This window comes from Schistocerca piceifrons, chromosome X (assembly GCF_021461385.2).
Source record: "Schistocerca piceifrons isolate TAMUIC-IGC-003096 chromosome X, iqSchPice1.1, whole genome shotgun sequence".
NCBI lineage: Eukaryota > Metazoa > Arthropoda > Insecta > Orthoptera > Acrididae > Schistocerca > Schistocerca piceifrons.
The window spans coordinates 26,919,304-26,937,691 of record NC_060149.1 but is presented as its reverse complement, the minus strand read 5'-3'; the positions used below and the strand labels follow the sequence as shown (position 1 = coordinate 26,937,691).

Below are 18,388 nucleotides of genomic sequence, written 5' to 3'. Positions count from 1 at the left end.
AGCTGTCTTTTTCTATTTCCATAGTAAATTTGATACTAGCATGGATAGAATTCAAATGCTCAAGAAATCGATGTAATTCATCCATCCGGTGTGGTCATACCACAAATGTGTCCACATACCTCCGAAGACCGTTGGTTTAAAACATGCCGAGTCCTGTGCCTTGTCCTCTAAGTCCTCCATGAATAAATTAGCTACAGAGGGAGAGGGTGCTTCCCAGAAAGTGTGAGGTGCAGTACCACAGAGATTTTATGGGCTTCCTAAAGTTCACAAGATGGATAAGGATGAGCGACTAGAGCAGTTGTCTATGAGACCTATAATGAGCACTATTGGTTCACCAATGTATTTTTCTGCCAAATATCTAGCTTGCTTATTAAAATCATTGGTAGGAAAATGTAGTCACCACATTCTTAATTCTATGATTTTATTCAGAGACTTGGCAATTTCAGGTTAAATAGTATGGATGTGCTTGTTAGTTTTGACGTGGTATCATTATATACCAAGGTACCTTTAAAGGACTCTCTCATCAGTTAACATTTTGTAAGAACATTACAGCTTTATCTGAACATGTGCTTTTATCATCGTCTTTTCAGTTTAATGGTGAATTTTTCGAACAGATTGATGTCGTTGCTATGGGAAGCGCCCTCCTTCCCCCTCATCTCTGGGAGCTAATTTATGACCAGTCAATAGCTGTCTCTTGTTGTTAGTCTTGTGATGCACTCCGAGGATGGCCGGATGATATGCAGCCGAAATATCAGTGGAGGAAATTTTATTTGCACCCAAAATTTAATGGACTAAGCTAGTCTCTCATTGGGACAAATGTGTTCGTCAGCAGGATGACTCTCAAAAAATAAATGTGTAGACATGAAGAATAAAGATGTAGAATGTTGATAATATTTGTTTTATTTAAAGACTGAACAGTTTCCACATAAAAATTTGAAGACATTGCCTTTCAGTACACCCTCACAGACGTGTTTTCTGGGAAGAGGTAACCTGTCAGGCCATCACTGGATTGACAACCAGTCTAGAAAAGGAAGAAAACATCAGTTCCTGTGCCAGTGAATTATGCACAATATGACAGTTTTGATCACTGGCCGGAGTATGGGCCAAAGGAAAGCTATAGGCTTTGCCCTCAGGGGTGGAAAACATGGAATTGTTTTGTGCTTAGCAGAAAAAAGGAATTGTTTTAAGACATGTGACAAGAAATAGTGTAAAATGCAACCATTTTTTCAGTATAGTATTTCATATTGTAACACCTCTTCTTATGATATGCACTAGGATGCTTACAGACAACATACTGTACTTTTTAAAAAATACATGTAAAATTGTTCACATGACCATACACATCCAATTTCAGTAACTTAATATATTATTCTTCATAATATTTCCGTGTGTGTCCAATTAAAGATTAATAAAATTTTCAAGTGCTAATGTTTTCTTATGAAATTTCACAAAGGCTTACCAGAAGCTATCATTCACACGCTACTTTTAAACTGATACATGAAAATAGGTGAATTTGCAATTTTCTTGTTACTTTTTATTTAAGTAACTTTTCAAAAAGTAAAATAACGTGTTGTTCTAGTTACACGGAGAAATATTTTATCTATAATGTAGAATATGAATAGTTACTCAATGGATACCATAGCCTTATTCACACAGTTTAAGTGTCTTTAGTGAGAAGTGTATTTATAATATGTGTTATCTGTAATTTTTCTTTGGAATGTTATTGATATGTCACTTAAAAATTTTGAACAAGGAAGTGGAATTAAATACATAAACAGTTTATGTAATTTATTTATTTCCGGATTGATTGTTAGCAAGAATGATGATACCGATGAAGATGTCCAACAACACATTATTTATGCAGAAATTTGTACACATTTTTGCCTCTAGTGTGCTTTAACTGTAAAAAATAGCAATCACATACAAAGAAAGCAAACGCCTTGTATTTAGTGTTTTGTAAATGTGGTGCGAAATTACCAGCACTGCAGTGCTGTCCAACAATAGTCTAAAAAGGTACAACAATTTCATCTCTTATCTTTGGACCTATCTTAAACTACATATTAGCCTCCCTGAAATGCTGGTAAATATATTCTTCCATAAGTTTAATATTTGGTCTGTTGAATTAATAAAATGTTATGTATTAAAATATGTCCCTTCTGATAAATTTAAGACCCTTGGGGAGCTATTTCACGACTTGGTGGAAATGAATATATGAAGCACACCATCATCATTATTCTCTGGTAGGCAAATTTTATTTTATCTCTCTCAGAATTGTAAACGTATAAGGTGGTAAGTCATTTACTAATGAAACCTGCAGAATACACTGATGTGTCCACCCAACTGATAGAAGAATACTAAACACCTTTTTCCAAAGCTGTTTCACAGAGGAAGACCGCACTGCAGTTCCTTCTCTAAATCCTCGCACAAACGAAAAAATGGCTGACATCGAAATAAGTGTCCAAGGAATAGAAAAGCAACTGGAATCACTCAATAGAGGAAAGTCCACTGGACCTGACGGGATACCAATTCGATTCTACACAGAGTACGCGAAAGAACTTGCCCCCCTTCTAACAGCCGTGTACCGCAAGTCTCTCGAGGAACGGACGGTTCCAAATGATTGGAAAAGAGCACAGATAGTCCCAGTCTTCAAGAAGGGTCGTCGAGCAGATGCGCAAAACTATAGACCTATATCTCTGACGTCTATCTGTTGTAGAATTTTAGAACATGTTTTTTGCTCGAGTATCATGTCGTTTTTGGAAACCCAGAATCTACTGTGTAGGAATCAAAATGGATTCCGGAAACAGCGATCGTGTGAGACCCAACTCGCTTTATTTGTTCATGAGACCCAGAAAATATTAGATACAGGCTCCCAGGTAGATGCTATTTTTCTTGACTTCCGGAAGGCGTTCGATACAGTTCCGCACTGTCGCCTGATAAACAAAGTAAGAGCCTACGGAATATCAGACCAGCTGTGTGGCTGGATTGAAGAGTTTTTAGCAAACAGAACACAGCATGTTGTTATCAATGAAGAGACGTCTACAGACGTTAAAGTAACCTCTGGCGTGCCACAGGGGAGTGTTATGGGACCATTACTTTTCACAATATATATAAATGACCTAGTAGATAGTGTCGGAAGTTCCATGCGGCTTTTCGCGGATGATGCTGTAGTATACAGAGAAGTTGCAGCATTAGAAAATTGTAGCAAAATGCAGGAGGATCTGCAGCGGATAGGCACTTGGTGCAGGGAGTGGCAACTGACCCTTAACATAGACAAATGTAATGTATTGCGAATACATAGAAAGAAGGATCCTTTATTGTATGATTATATGATAGCGGAATAAACACTGGTAGCAGTTACTTCTGTAAAATATCTGGGAGTATGCATGCGGAACGATTTGAAGTGGAATGATCATATAAAATTAATTGTTGGTAAGGCGGGTACCAGGTTGAGATTCATTGGGAGAGTGCTTAGAAAATGTAGTCCATCAACAAAGGAGGTGGCTTACAAAACACTCGTTCGACCTATACTTGAGTATTGCTCATCAGTGTGGGATCCGTACCAGATCGGTTTGACGGAGGAGATAGAGAAGATCCAAAGAAGAGCGGCGCGTTTCGTCACAGGGTTATTTGGTAACCGTGATAGCGTTACGGAGATGTTTAATAAACTCAAGTGGCAGACTCTGCAAGAGAGGCGCTCTGCATCGCGGTGTAGCTTGCTCGCCAGGTTTCGAGAGGGTGCGTTTCTGGATGAGGTATCGAATATATTGCTTCCCCCTACTTATACCTCCCGAGGAGATCACGAATGTAAAATTAGAGAGATTAGAGCGCGCACGGAGGCTTTCAGACAGTCGTTCTTCCCGCGAACCATACGCGACTGGAACAGGAAAGGGAGGTAATGACAGTGGCACGTAAAGTGCCCTCCGCCACACACCGTTGGGTGGCTTGCGGAGTATAAATGTAGATGTAGATGTAGAATAACGCTATCACCAAAAATTTGTTTAGTTAGTACAACCTGACAGCTTTCACTAAACCAAAAATTAATTTATTTGTAATGAACAGAACATAACAACCGCAGCTGAATCTCATTTTTTTTCCTGCAACTTAACTTTCAACTCAGACAGCTCATTTGCTATTACTGTGAATATGTTTGTGCACCTCAAGACTCTTGCCCGGAGTTTGCTTAGATGCCTACACACAGGACATGAAAAAAAGTATGGTCCCTTTTTTTGAGATGTGAATCAATTACTTTTGTTAACTGTTTATGAAGTGTTTTCATCAGTCACATATCTCTTTGGGTAACAATATCCTGTTAGGAAGCTGTTGCAGAAACCGAGATGACGACTGTAAAGTATCCACAGAAAGAGATTTTTGCCATCTGTTGCTTTCTCTTAGCCTCAGCTACAATTAAGCAGATAACAAATTATCTTTACATATCCACTGATGAGCCAAACTGTTGTTGACAGTGGGTCATCAACCTGTTTTGCATCTGCACATGACCTTAAAGTATATACTGCACATTCATTCAGCAGCTGCTCCTCAATATTGATGCCTCCCTCTTTCCAATGTCAATTCCATCCATCAATAAATATGAAAGAGCGCTTACATGTTTCAGTATAAGCCAAAATTGTAATTTTACTGTAATGACATCTCTGTGTCATGTATCAGCAGATAATGATTTGTTTCTTGACTCCTTTCAGAGAAACAATGCCTTTTTTCTATGTTGTCCTCTTGAAATTTGTAAAGCACTTTTATGACTCCTTTAGTCGTCATCTTATTGCCTACGGAATATTGTTTTCTCTTACAGTCTTCCATTTTGGCACTTGAGTAATATCACAGTTCTAAAGAGACTGGCCATTTCTAAGACATGCATGAATAAAATTTTGCTGTAACATCTACATTGATTTCATGTGATGTGTATTTGTGACATCAGATTTCGAAACTGTATTTATTTTTCCCGATTTCTCTTTGCAACAAGCAATATTAGATCCAAATAATATTGGTTTATGGTCAATTTGATCATATTAAATGTTTCTAGTTGTTATCCATTACCCTAAAACAGTGTTTTCAAATTTAGTTAGCACAGCAATTTATTCTTTAGGACAATTTGTATCTCTCTCCTTACTCTGCACTGTTGAAGTACAGAAGCCTTAGTTTTAGTTTTAAATAATAAAACTGTGTTCAAAATTTGAGTGTATTATGAAATCTTCCATATCAATTTAACTGCTTAGCCTAAAGCCACTATGATAAACTACAGCAGGTGTGGAACTTCACGATAATTATGGGCAGTCTGAAAAGACACACCAAGGTAAATTAGGCCTAAGATTTATGAACTACGAGAAAATTTCTAGTCACTGACCTGAAAATAATTTTTCAGCTATTTACCAGCAATTTGTTTTTATATGATGAACTGTAAGATATTTGAAAACCATTTATCTTTAAGTATTTGCAAAATGTGATGTACCTTGCAGTTAGTATTCAATCTGTTACCAAAAGAAAACTTATTATATTAATTCACAAACTATTTTAAAATGTAGCAGTTATAAAGTAAATTACTTCATTAGTTTCTTATATTATTTACTTATGTGTTCTCGGAATCATTTAACTACATTGCTTTTCTGACATCATGTTTACCCCATGTTTTTTCTAGCCATTATAGCTCTAGTTTCCAAAATTTTCATGCACATTAAACAAAAAGTACACACACAACATTTTCAATGGTGAACTCACTAATGCTTTAAAATATGGAGAGATACTGAAAAGGAATGCCTCAACACTTTGAACGTGAAAACTCTTTAAAGCTTTTTATGTAAAATACACTTTATTCGTCATGGCTACCTATTTACTTCTCAACATAGTCACTTGACCAACGAACACATTTTTCCCAATAACAGACTAGTCTGTTGATATTGTCACGGTAGAATGTTTGACTTGGTTGACTGACCCACAACCTCAACTCTGCTTGCACCACTCCACAACTACCTATGTGAGGTCCTTGAAGGTGGTGTTTAAATTTTGGAAACATATGAAGATCAGATGGGGTCAAGTTGGTACTACATGGAAGATGACTGATGACACTGAACCCAAGGCAATGGACTGTCGCGTATGTCTCAGCACTCGTGTGTGTTCTGGTATTTTGTTGAAGGAGAGGGTGTTCCATGCGTGGATGAACTGTTCGAATTTGTGCTTTCAGTTTTCTGAGTGACTCATGATACCTTGCAGAATTGATGGTGATCCCTATAGGCATGAATTCCGAATACACTACACCTTGAAAATCCCACAACACTGTGAGCATGACATTGCCTACCAATGGCATTGTCTTGAACTTATTTGGTGTCGGTGATCCTGTCCGGTCATCCACTTCGTGCTCTGTCACACACATTGAGATTAGCACCACCGTTGTCTTCTTTATGAGCACGAACAACCCAACATCACTCATTACTGATGTCAATACAATGATCACTATACACAGCTTTCTTTCTTCTACGGATTTCTATTGGAGCCAACTTTTCTGTGTTTAGAAACTAAATTACAGCAAGCAGTTTTTTGTGCACTGGCATAGTTATGTTACACATCGTCATGTTACATCCTACAATTTGAAGTCCTCTAGCGGCAGAGGGTTGCACCTTCCATCAGTGAAGCTGAAAAGTCAACCAAGTAATATGCATGATGTGTAATACCTCAACTGATATTGAGAAGAGAATAAAAAATTACGAGGCATTATTTTTCAGCATGCCCTGTTACATCTACAAATAATTTGGTATCAGAAAACAACATGCCCACAATGATAATTTCATTTTTGTGCTTTGATCAGCCATTTTGTTCCCTCAATACTTTTTAAATAACAAATTTCTCAGGAAGGTCTTACTAGAAGTTGTCCATTTTACAAACTTATCTGAATTAATTCTGTGTTGTGTAAAAGGTAAATTCACTTGAGAAAACAATAAAATTATGACATAGAATTGCTGGCCAATACTTACCTTCAAGAGATGAAATTTAAGTGCTGCCGACCGACATACATACACACATACATACATTCATTCATACACACACTATCATAGCTTTTGGCATTAACAGTTCCTTCCTATGTGAGAAGTGTGGGGTATGTAGTGTGGTCTCCTCTTGACCTCACAACAAGTAGGCATCTCTCATTCTGGGATCTAAATGTCATCCTGATCCTTTTCAACCTTCCCCAACTTACCCCTCTTTCCTCCCAGAACAAGAAATAATTAGTTCTACAAGCTAGGATTGTATGAACTTTTCTATGTGTATCAGCAGTACAGAAATTTCACCTCCTGTAGCTAAGCAATGGCCTGAAATAACTTCTATGGTAGACAAAGAACACAATAAAACACTACTACAGCTAGAAATGTGCTTTACCCAATTCGCACAATGCCTTTTATCTCTTGTGAAACTAATGGGCTCTTCTACATTGTGTGATACAAATAAAGAAACAGGAAAAGCAAACTAACAGAAAATATATGCACATTGGCCATTGCAGTTCTTGAACACTTATTACATTACTTCTGTTGTGCACATATATACAAAATGGACTACCAAGTTACTTCTTTCCTATGAATTGGTACAAAGCTGAAAGACTGGAAGTACGGCAAAGACATTATAATGCAACATGTCTCAAAGTTCAGCCTGTTGTGATCTGCAGGCTGTGGAAGAAGCTGCAGTCAACAGAAATGTCTCAACTTACACTGTATGCTAACCAGATAAGAGTATTGTTAATCAGAATCGATACATTTGTGCAAGTTCTCAAAGGGGGAAAAAAAGGCCATGTCCAACCGTGTGCACACTGGGTGCCATGGGTTATTTTGTACCCCTAAGTGTGTTAAGGTGATTTTATAAAGATTGTTTACTTGCTAGGAGACTAGTCATCATCATCATCATCATCATCATCATAATCATAAGAAACTGCTGGCATAACAGCTTCCTTGCTTAGAGTAGTTTCTTTCTTGCAACACACACAAAGATCTGAACAATCCCATGTTGGACCTTGACTGCTCATGAAAAATTCCTGATACCTGTAATATCTATCCACAAACAGTGTGTTTAGTCAATCAGTAATTCAAAGCAGAATGTTTGTTGCCAGTTTTGCATTTTATATCTGAACACATTGTCATTTTTCTTTTAACAAAGAGGAAGGAAGATATAGCATAATCTCCTGTTGACAATACACTCGTTACAGACAGAGGTCAAAATCAGATTGGAGCAAGACAGGGAAGAAAACCAGCCACATGCTTTCTGATGGTACCATCCAGTCATCTGGCATGTGTTATTTAGATAAACCATGAATCCTAAATCTGGATAGTGAAACAGGGATTTTAACAGTCATCCCTCAAACATAAGTCCTATTCCACATCGCTGGACCACCTCACTTTGTTTTTCGATAAATAAGTTGTGTGTATAACATCATTTTCTATGATCAGGTATCATTCACAAACATCCAGTGGCATAAAATAAAGCAAATAAAATAACAATTAAATTAAAGAATAGTGTCCAGCAAGGAGAAGTCATCCTAATTCTATCAAGTTCATGGGGGTAAGCTCTTTGTATACAACTGGCTGGTCTTCTTCTTGATGAATCTTACAAGGGTTACAATATGCTCTCCAAAGATGATCTAATGAAATATCAATCAAGTTAAGGTACATTCTCAATAACCTCTTTCAGCATGACTTTGCATCTTGTTCTGTTCCTGCAGAGAGCACCGAGGAGGGCACATATACAAGAACGTAACTTTCTCAGATGAATATGGTACTGAAACTGCTATCTGCAAGCACGTTACACACCAGCTTGATCTTTCTAATCCCCTGCTGTCCTATTTCTCCCTCTAACCAGCCCACATTCCATCTATTTCTCCATAACCCACCGATGTCAATATTACTTGGTTTTTGTGTGTTTTTTCTTAACATACAAATTACATTCTACATAAGCAAGTACTTCAATGATAACCTTCATTGGGTAAAATGTACAACTTCTGTTTGATGATACATTCTGTAATTACCCATATGAAATAACAGGTTCAAAGCAAACCACGGAATATGAACACGTAATTGCTATTAAAAATGGCATTCTACTTATCCAATGGTAGACTTTGCTCTATTTTTTAACAGATAATTCATACACACTTATGTAATTTTTGAAACTATGATTACTTAGATACCCTACACACTGAAGTGTTGAAATATCCCAAATGCAGCACAATTCTCATAAATAGAGACCTGTAGTAGAATTATTCAATCAGCTATGAAATATTTGCATTCACAAAGGAATGGAAAAAGGGTAAACTCCCCACAGCAGTCTCCTATAATTATTACAATGACACTGTGTTATAGATAATGATAGCACTAAAAGATAAACGTGTACATTCCACTGAACACTAACTGATATTAAATATTCAATGAAATAACCATGAACTACTACTAGATCTTACCTCAAGCACCTCCTTTGTAACTGGAGTGTTTTCCAGCAGTCCAATAACTTCTTCCACAGCGCCATAATTAATAACCTGTAATTTCAAACATCTTTAAGAATGTACTATGCACAAGTTAGCACCTAAGTATAATATGAGTCAATCAGGAAACTACAGTTCCATTTACATAACTAATTAAGCAAAAGATGGATGTCGTATGAGAAAATTTCGTACAGCAGAAGAGTAAATTAAGCAAATATTGTGTAAAACCTTTTCCTTATCTTTACTTTTGGGCTGTTCACCACTGTGGAATGTAGTGAATATCTACAAATAAAATAATATGCAACACAATTAACGGCAATATGTTACCAGAGCTGTCACAAAATACAGAAAAGAAAGGGAAAACAACCAGATGCATTTCACCCACAATAATACACAGTTATTGCATGATTTTTTTTTTTTTTATATATATATCCTGACCTCCAATTCAAAGAAGCTATTTTCAGTTTGAGATACAGAGGCTACGTGAAATGGCAAGTGCTGCCTCCCCAGTACATGAGTAGAAGACAGACACTAACAACACAAAAATGAAAGTAAAGAATGGATATTACAGTGTAAATATAAATAACAGTTAATTGAGAGAATGCTAAATGCCCTTCAGCAAAACCTCAAAAGCTTATCTTTACTGCACACTCAAAATTACTTGTTTGACACTAGAATAATGTGTGTGAAGGCATACAATAGAAAAAACACTGTGGTCCATATGGAAGTCTCAAAATCTCAACCAGCTGTTGGGTACAGAAAGAATACTATTTTGCCAAACAGCAACAGCTGGACATATACAATTCATTGTTATTTATAAATTAGTACTTATCAATGCTCACACACAAGCATATACTATTGATTAATTTATGACTTTTACAGTCACAAATATACACACAAAATTTTTGAGTGTATTATTATTTCAATTTCCACATACTGAAAATTAATGAAAGACTGGTCGTAGTCTTCTTTTTATGCAGCATAGGTATGAAAAGGTTAAATTATATGTAATTTTCTAATATGATCCACTGAACAATTCTATTACACTGTCATTTCCAGGACAGCCACTCCACCTAAAACGTGGAAGCAAGTCTCTTCAAAATGATGTTCAGTATGTGTATGGTCTCATCCTCTACCTTTTTAAAAATGCAATAATTTATTTAGCCTGAAACTCAAGTATTTTAAAAATGAGTTCACTTTATTCATTCACTGTAAGTTAGATTTACACTTCATTATTACTTAAGAAGTCTGATAGGGGATAAAATACTGCATGGTATCAATCTCGAAGGACTTTATAGGCAGGGAACAGTGTGTGTGAATTTAATATTACATATCATGTACATGGTCTGAGGAGTGCCTTCTGAATCATAAAAGGTAACAGTCTGCAACATTTCCTGGCAATGAGAAATATCCCATAAAAATGTTCATATACAATTGATTCCAGAATTACCACGTGGTCATGTTACTGTAGCAGGCAAATAGTAAGCCTTCCGAACATGGTTTGCTCCAACATGAAACTGCAGCCTTTACTGGTGTAGTATTACTACATTGTTTGATGCAGCTTCTGTCTCATGAACTTCCAAAACAGCTTTCAGTGCATTGCAGTGTGAAACGATGATTCTGGCTACCAAAATAATGCACGTGAAAACATACTGCACCTAACATACACTAAGAGAGCAAAACCTGTGATGTCAGACACACATCATCTACAAGCCAGTGACAGTAGAGCTTCATTTCAAGTACTGGGTCAATGCTAGCTACAGTTTTGTTGACACCTATATTCACAATTCATGTTTCAGCGGTCATAAAAGATGGGTAGAATACCCACAACATCCAACCCCTAGCTATAATTAATAAGAACCAACTTAACACTAATCTATAACAATATTCCTTATCAAGTATTGCTTTCTATTATTGATCAGAGAGATGGCCAAGTACAGGTAAGACATTACAGAGGTTAATTTGTCAAGTGTCAGATCCAATCAATGCCCAGCATGAAAGTTGGGACACCATCTGGAGCAGTATTTCGATGGAACACCACTCCTCTACATGTTGTAATGAATGTTTAAGACTCAATAAACTTGTAAATACTAGAATTTCCCCCAGTCTAGTCATTCACACAGAATACAGATTCATTCTCTGTCTCTTTCACACCAGTGATTAGTTCAAGTGTTGTCTCCACAGTATTTTAAAAATGTGAAGCTGTTATGTTGTTCAGTGTAGTTTATTTTTTCACTACGTCCCACAAATTTAATGATTTTGATTCTTGAAGATTCCTTCATGGTGGTACAATTTGTGCAAACAGTGCCATATGTTTTCACAATACACTTCAATAATGTTATTTATGACAATGAGCAAGTAAACCATTACAATTTCTCTTCATGAACCTATTCTGTCATTTCTTCAAGTTCCTCTTTATTAACTGACATGCAGAAGCAACAGTTTACACTTTTCAGGCCTCTATACAAAACAGAATTAAATAGTTTATATTAAAAATTCTTTTAAACTTCATAATGAGTTACATTCATTTTTCAGTGAGGACGAACAAACACCTACAAATGGTAAGAGCAAAGGGCCTAATACTTTGTCGAAATTCTGTTGCATAGAAGACCATCATCGTCTTTTCACTGTGTACCACACTCAGGTGGCATCATTGTAGAGGCCATAGTAAACCAAATTAGGATAGCAAAAGAGGGATTTTGGATCAAGGGTTTTGCAATTTTAAAAACCTACCACTTTATTGCAGCACCACATGATTCATTGCAATATAGCTGCACCACGTTCAGTGCAACTGACGAACACAAAGAAAACTTAAAGCCAATTTATAAACAGTTCTGCACACAGGAAAAGTATCAATATCTAATTTAACGGAAGAGCAGCTTTATCTCATAATTTTATTTTATTCAATCATTTAACACATGAATCTTTCAGAAAATCTATAAGCTACACTGACTGTTGAAGATTAGCCTGTGCAGATGGGGATAGAAACTAACTATCTTTCACTCAAACTAACCATTACACTGATTGCAACTTAACTAGCACACATCTGCCTTCTCCTTTCAGTATCACATAGAAATATGCATTTAAATACATCTACACAGTGGATTAACATACCTGCAGGATGTTTTACATGAACAGAAACATTAATAGCTTTCTCTGTCTTTACAGTGCCAACAATAACACAAAATATCTTTAATAGCATTGTTTTAAGTATCAGCCCCCATTACTAATAAACTTTAATGGCAACATGGTACACACTTTGAACTTCCTGTGGCTGACATTTCTGTACCTGCTACCTCACCCTCTCCCTGTGAAGTTTTACTCATACTGACTCAGTTATGAAAGCAATCTTTTAAGACATCAATAGCTACCATCTGTGGACATGTAAAAGACAAAACGGGTTTATAAATTTTATATGTGAAAAGAGGGAATAATGTGAAAAAAATATTTTTCAAAGTGAAGTGTTATCACAACAATAGAGTTGTGGAGTAAGTATTAGCACTTACTGTGGAATTCATACAGAAAACCATTAAAGTGACATCAATATGTACATGCAAGAACCAATGGTAATGAAGTTACCTAACTAAATAAAACATCCAAAAGTATGAATTATCACATCAAATATTTCCTTTATTATTCTGTGACATGTCTATGAAAAATTTTAATCTTTGATAAATGAAACAGACCAGTTACATAACTCAAGAACCCCTTGAAATTTATTCCATTAAACTGTGACTACTACTACTACTACTAAGCAATACAAACATTATTTGTGAACAAAATCACCTGTTCAGTCTTTGAACACTGTATGTAAATACACAAACATCTAGCACATGTAGAAGTAACAAGTGCCGATTTCAAAAGAGGTTCTGACAAAGTTTAGCACTGTCACATTGTGTTCTGGGTCAGTTGTGATGACTGCAAATCTAAACGAAAAAAATTGCTTTTAATCAAATTGTACTTTTGCAGTTACTTGAAGATAGTTTTTGCTGAAATCTAATTTTTCAATAAAGGTGCTTTTTTATGTTCTGCTGCAGCAAAGTACCCAGTACACCTTCCCAGCCTACAACCTGGAACCTTCATCCCATTGGGATAGTAAAAAATATTCTGCTGGGCTCCATTTTTGCTCAGGCTTCCTGGTGTATGGAAATAGATCTTTTGGTGAAATCCCGTTGGCCTCCTTATGCATTTCTTTACTTTGCTCAACATGTAACAAGGAGTTCGATTTACTTTTGAATACTGTACACTGTATGCATATAGGCCACGGCTTCCATCGGATAGCTAGATCATACGAATAAAATTACACATATGGTTCAGTTAACCACAACAGGACGTACCTGAAGTAATCTGCAATATTCAAATGCATCAGTACAAAAGTAGTTTCGAACATTTTTTTTTCCTTTTAAGCAATTCACTCTGGCATCGGCGCAAATCAATTACACAGCTTTTCGCACACTTGTGTTCACAATTACCTGAGATTAGAGAAACACACAGAAATATGATTTTGAAGTCATGAGTTTGAGAACATCCCTTAAACGTTGATACGGAAGAAGGATACAAGGCACGTCACAGTAAATCTGGATGATGCATGAAAGGAATCTTCTGTGGGAGCATCTACTTTGTACAAAATCACTTTATTTACGTAATTAACACAGTTTTTATCCACAAACGGAGAACACACAATACTTCACTTGCACGTTTCACTTATCATAATGCCAAAACACCGCACATTACAATGAATATAGCAACTGTTAGGTTCATTATCCTTTGCACGTTATTTTTAACGGCTCCATAACACTTTATGGCTATTAAACGTAGTTTAATATGCTGTCAGTATGAAATATGAGTCAACGTGAATGCCTTGAGTTTACATGTTACGGGCCATGCTCCACTGGCCAGTGCGCACGCGCCGTGCCGCGTAAGGAGGAGGTCTAGGCTAGACACTGTCCTCTTACAGCTCCGTGTACCCAATTTCCACACACGAAATTTGACGTCTCTTCCACTATGTTAAGCAAAATCACGCTTCTGAATGAACCTGTATATATTTATGGTACTGCTGTTAAGGAATTCTTGTCTGATATGGGTGTATTTCTACCTTAGCTAGTGGAAAACTAACACAAGTTGGAGTCAGACACGCCACTTTCACAGCGCATTTAGCTAAGTTTCTTCGTAATTTTTATTAATTTCGGTGTTTCATGTGTTTCGACAGTATTTAAAACCTTACATTGTATTCCTTATCCAGTGCCCTCAGTAACTTCTCCTTGATCTCCGAAGGAGAATGCTGCATGAGGCCGTACTGGGACTCGTACTGACACGATCCTTTCCTACATACAGTACCAAGCACTTATGGCGGACATCTGCTACTACGGAATTCTGGGAGTATAATCCCAGTTCCCGATGGGTGCCGAAAACTGACGAACGTGACGTCATTGTGTGTTTCACGAGAGTTTGCAATAACCTATACGATTTTAAAACTTGAAAACAACATTCTATGTTTATTGCGTGGTGTGTGTAGTTACGTGTTCTGTAACAGTCACTTAGCTGCTGCACGAAGAATGCAATTACAAATACTTTTTATTTCCGAAAACCTTCCGACAACCAATATTTTTTTCAATAAGCGACAGGTCATTATGAGTGCGTAGAGACAACTGTTTTATTGTACGATAAAGACCAACCACATGTCATGATGTTAGTATCTGTCATTTTCGTTACAACAACAAAAAATGCATTACAGATCTGAATGTAACTGCAGTATTTTTTAAGTAAAATACTCATCCGCAAATAAACGGTACGTGGTATTAGTAGTTTACTAACTGTTGACACCTGTTGTGATGTGGATCAACCAAGAAATGATGCTTCGCTGCTGTTGCAAAAATTTTGCAATAAATGAAATTATATTAATGTTTGGATGTCGGGTGCAGTGTAGAGGACGGTATCCAACTGTGACAACTGACAAGAATGCAGATTATTTTTACAGTTTCTGGAAAACATGGCTGCCGAGATGAACATATGAATGAAATTTCGTTTGTTGTTGAAGACATAACCTAAATATACAGGATTGATGAACAAAATGAAATTTGAATTGCGGAGAGAAGTAAAGTTGTAACTGAATTTAGCGTTTTATTCAGGTAGGAGACCCATTATGAGTTAATTTGTGTGTCGATGGTTATTTAGGAGAACTAGTGTAATTAAGACAGCTGTTGGTAAATTATTGCGTTTGTTGTGTTCGTATTGTCGTTTCGTTTCAAAGGGGAATATTTTCTGTTGTCTATTGAAGCCACCACGTTGGATAATCACGGAAATGGGAAACTACGAAAGCTACGATTGTGGGACTTGGTTGAGAGTTCAAATTATTTATTATACCGACAAAAACTCGTTGACAGTACAAGTTTTTTCCCCTCCTCAAATCGTTGAGTATTTCGGAAGCCTGGTATTTTATTTTGAGTGTCGTCTTCAATACATACCTCACTATGTAGATAATCAGGCAAATATTTCACTTACACCGACATGGTTAAAATACGGTACATCGGGATCTTCAAAACGTAGGCACATGTCTCATACGTATTCAATCTAGCTAGGGCCACCATCTGCCGGTTCTCCCAATTAGTCTTTTTAAATGCTCATATTCTTATCAGAAATGCAGTATCATTTGTGTTATTTCTGGAATAATATAATGAAGCCATCGAGATAACACACGTTAAGTGTGCATATTTTTACTGTGAGTATCCCATGACACAAAGATTTGACTAAGAAGACAGTGTGGCAAATACCCCTGCACAACTCTGTTGACACGTTAAAAATAATTTGAAACTTTAATTAGTCTCACTTTGGAAAATAACAAAAACTGTGTAGGGCTAGGTACAATTTGAAAGCATTAAAATACAATTATACATTACTCATGCCAAACAAAATACAGTTACGCTGGATATAAGGACAAAATTAGCAGTTTCAACCTTTCAGCGATGTTAACGTTCATTTAAGTCATAAGCAGTCTGTATTAAAGGATGCCGTGAATGTATTAAGCTACTTTTATGATAAATCATTTTGTCCATTGTTGTCACTTATGAGATCCATGCATTCAAAATGGTTCAAATGGCTCTGAGCACTATGGGACTCAACTGCTGAGGTCATTAGTCCCCTAGAACTTAGAACTAGTTAAACCTAACTAACCTAAGGACATCGCAACACATCCATGCCCGAGGCAGGATTTGAACCTGCGACCGTAGCGGTCTTGCGGTTCCAGACTGCAGCGCCTTTAACCGCACGGCCACTTCGGCCGGCTTCCATGCATTCAGGAAATTGTTTGGGTCATCCATTAAGGATGTGATGCATTGTTTGTCTAGGATTACTTACTCTGGATGTACAAAACATAACAACTGGAGGGCATATCTTGGCATCTTCGACAACTAATTCTAGATTATATTTTCTTGGCAGTCAGTTTAACCACATTATAATTTTTGAGGCATGTTTTTAGCTTGTGGAAACAGTAAACAATGTCATTGCAGATGTTTATCCAGGAAAATCGTCTCACTTCATATGAGATGGGTATTAGAAACTGTGGAATTTTGGTTGTTGGATGTGTACTGTTGCTCCATTGGCCTTATGGGCTGCTTTTATCATTTAGTTAACCACAATTCTCTTCAGCGCAGTTGATGTAACGTTGGAAAGAACAAGGTATGTTGGTGCAGAAGATCTCACCAATGATTCACGAAGCTAAATCTCCTGTGTGTGTTCCAGACATATCATAATTTGCCACTCACTGCATACAATGTAAAATGATTAATTTATCACAGATATCAGGCTCTGGTCCTCACATGGTCTTGGCTATTTTATTATTCAACTTTTTCCTGGGCTTACTTTCTGTGCATATTAACAGAGGTGTTCATTGCAACTAAACTGTGTGCTTTGTTCAAGATTATACTGAAATGGTTGTGTCTGTATAATATTTAATTCTTTATCTTCAAAAACACGTTTCCTGCCATTCATTACTGGTTTGTTGGTTGGTTAGTTAGCTAGTTAGTTACTTTCATGTTCCGTGTATCATTTTGCACGATAAATCATCTTGATGTAGAAAGAGTCATTGTACATTCATATTGCAAATTAATTTGGCAATCTTTTCGTACCCTTAAACATCACCATATTATTTCACCATATTATTGCTATTATTATTATTATTATTATTACTGTTATTACAATTACAGTATAGTAGTCAGACAATCTGACAGCTAAGAAAGTACCTTAATTTCCTGGGAATCTCAGGTGGCAAAGTCAGATATGTTATTAATGTCACTGTTATCATGCACATTTTTGTGTGGGTCAGGTAGAGCCAAATCATCAAAAATAAGTTTGATGTATGGGGTATCTCAGTGAAGTGGAGTAAACCCGTTGTTCTTTATAGTCTGTGCACACTTGTTTATTTCCCCATGTGGGTAACGAAAAGTATTTTATAAAACAGAGATTAACTTTATTTTGTGCAATAATTACAGAACACTGTAATAAGATATGTAAGAATAAGACAATGTAGAATCTTGACAGACATTGTTTCTTATTATCCTTTAGTCAGTCCCTTGCCATTAATTCATTACTCACAAACTCGTTTTCACAAGTCTAGTCAAAGTTACTGATACATCATCAAGAGGAAGTTCAAGAGAAACTGCCTGTATGTTAATATGAAACATCATGCATTAAAATAATCAAGTTTTTTTTACCTGAAAAGGCCCAGGAAGTTCTGGTTGAGACTAACGAATTATTTAGGAATAGAGAGACAACTCACCGAAAGGCAGAAGCGCTGTGCTGTCAACAGATACAACAACAAAAGATACATGGATTTGCTTTGTTAGCTTTCAGGATGAAATTCCTTTCTCAAGTGCCCACAAACCTCTCTCTCTCTCTCTCTCTCTCTCTCTCTCTCTCTCTCTCTCTCTCTCT

The 18,388-nt window shown here is 36.6% G+C and overlaps 1 protein-coding gene and 1 long non-coding RNA gene across 4 annotated transcripts in view; one reads left to right on the top strand and one right to left on the bottom strand.

Annotated features, from left to right (window-relative positions):
• Positions 1–14,814, bottom strand: part of LOC124721271 (vegetative cell wall protein gp1-like) — a 50,905-nt gene extending 36,091 nt beyond the window's left edge. The window contains exons 1-2 of one of the 2 annotated variants that reach the window (XM_047246154.1): positions 13,798–14,814; positions 9,440–9,514 (exon numbers count right to left, since the gene is read on the bottom strand). Coding sequence is in view for 1 of the 2 variants with exons in the window: in XM_047246153.1 (XP_047102109.1) it covers positions 9,440–9,514; positions 14,685–14,747 (138 nt within the window). In the remaining variant the exon portion in view is untranslated. The remainder of the gene's footprint in view (positions 1–9,439; positions 9,515–13,797) is intronic. The other variant, XM_047246153.1, reaches the window with a different exon arrangement.
• Positions 14,815–14,871: 57 nt separating this feature from the next.
• LOC124721272 overlaps positions 14,872–18,388 on the top strand; it is a 51,841-nt gene continuing 48,324 nt past the window's right edge. For both annotated transcript variants that reach the window (XR_007006308.1, XR_007006309.1), the window contains exons 1-2: positions 14,872–15,248; positions 15,438–15,588. This is a non-coding gene — a long non-coding RNA (uncharacterized LOC124721272). The remainder of the gene's footprint in view (positions 15,249–15,437; positions 15,589–18,388) is intronic.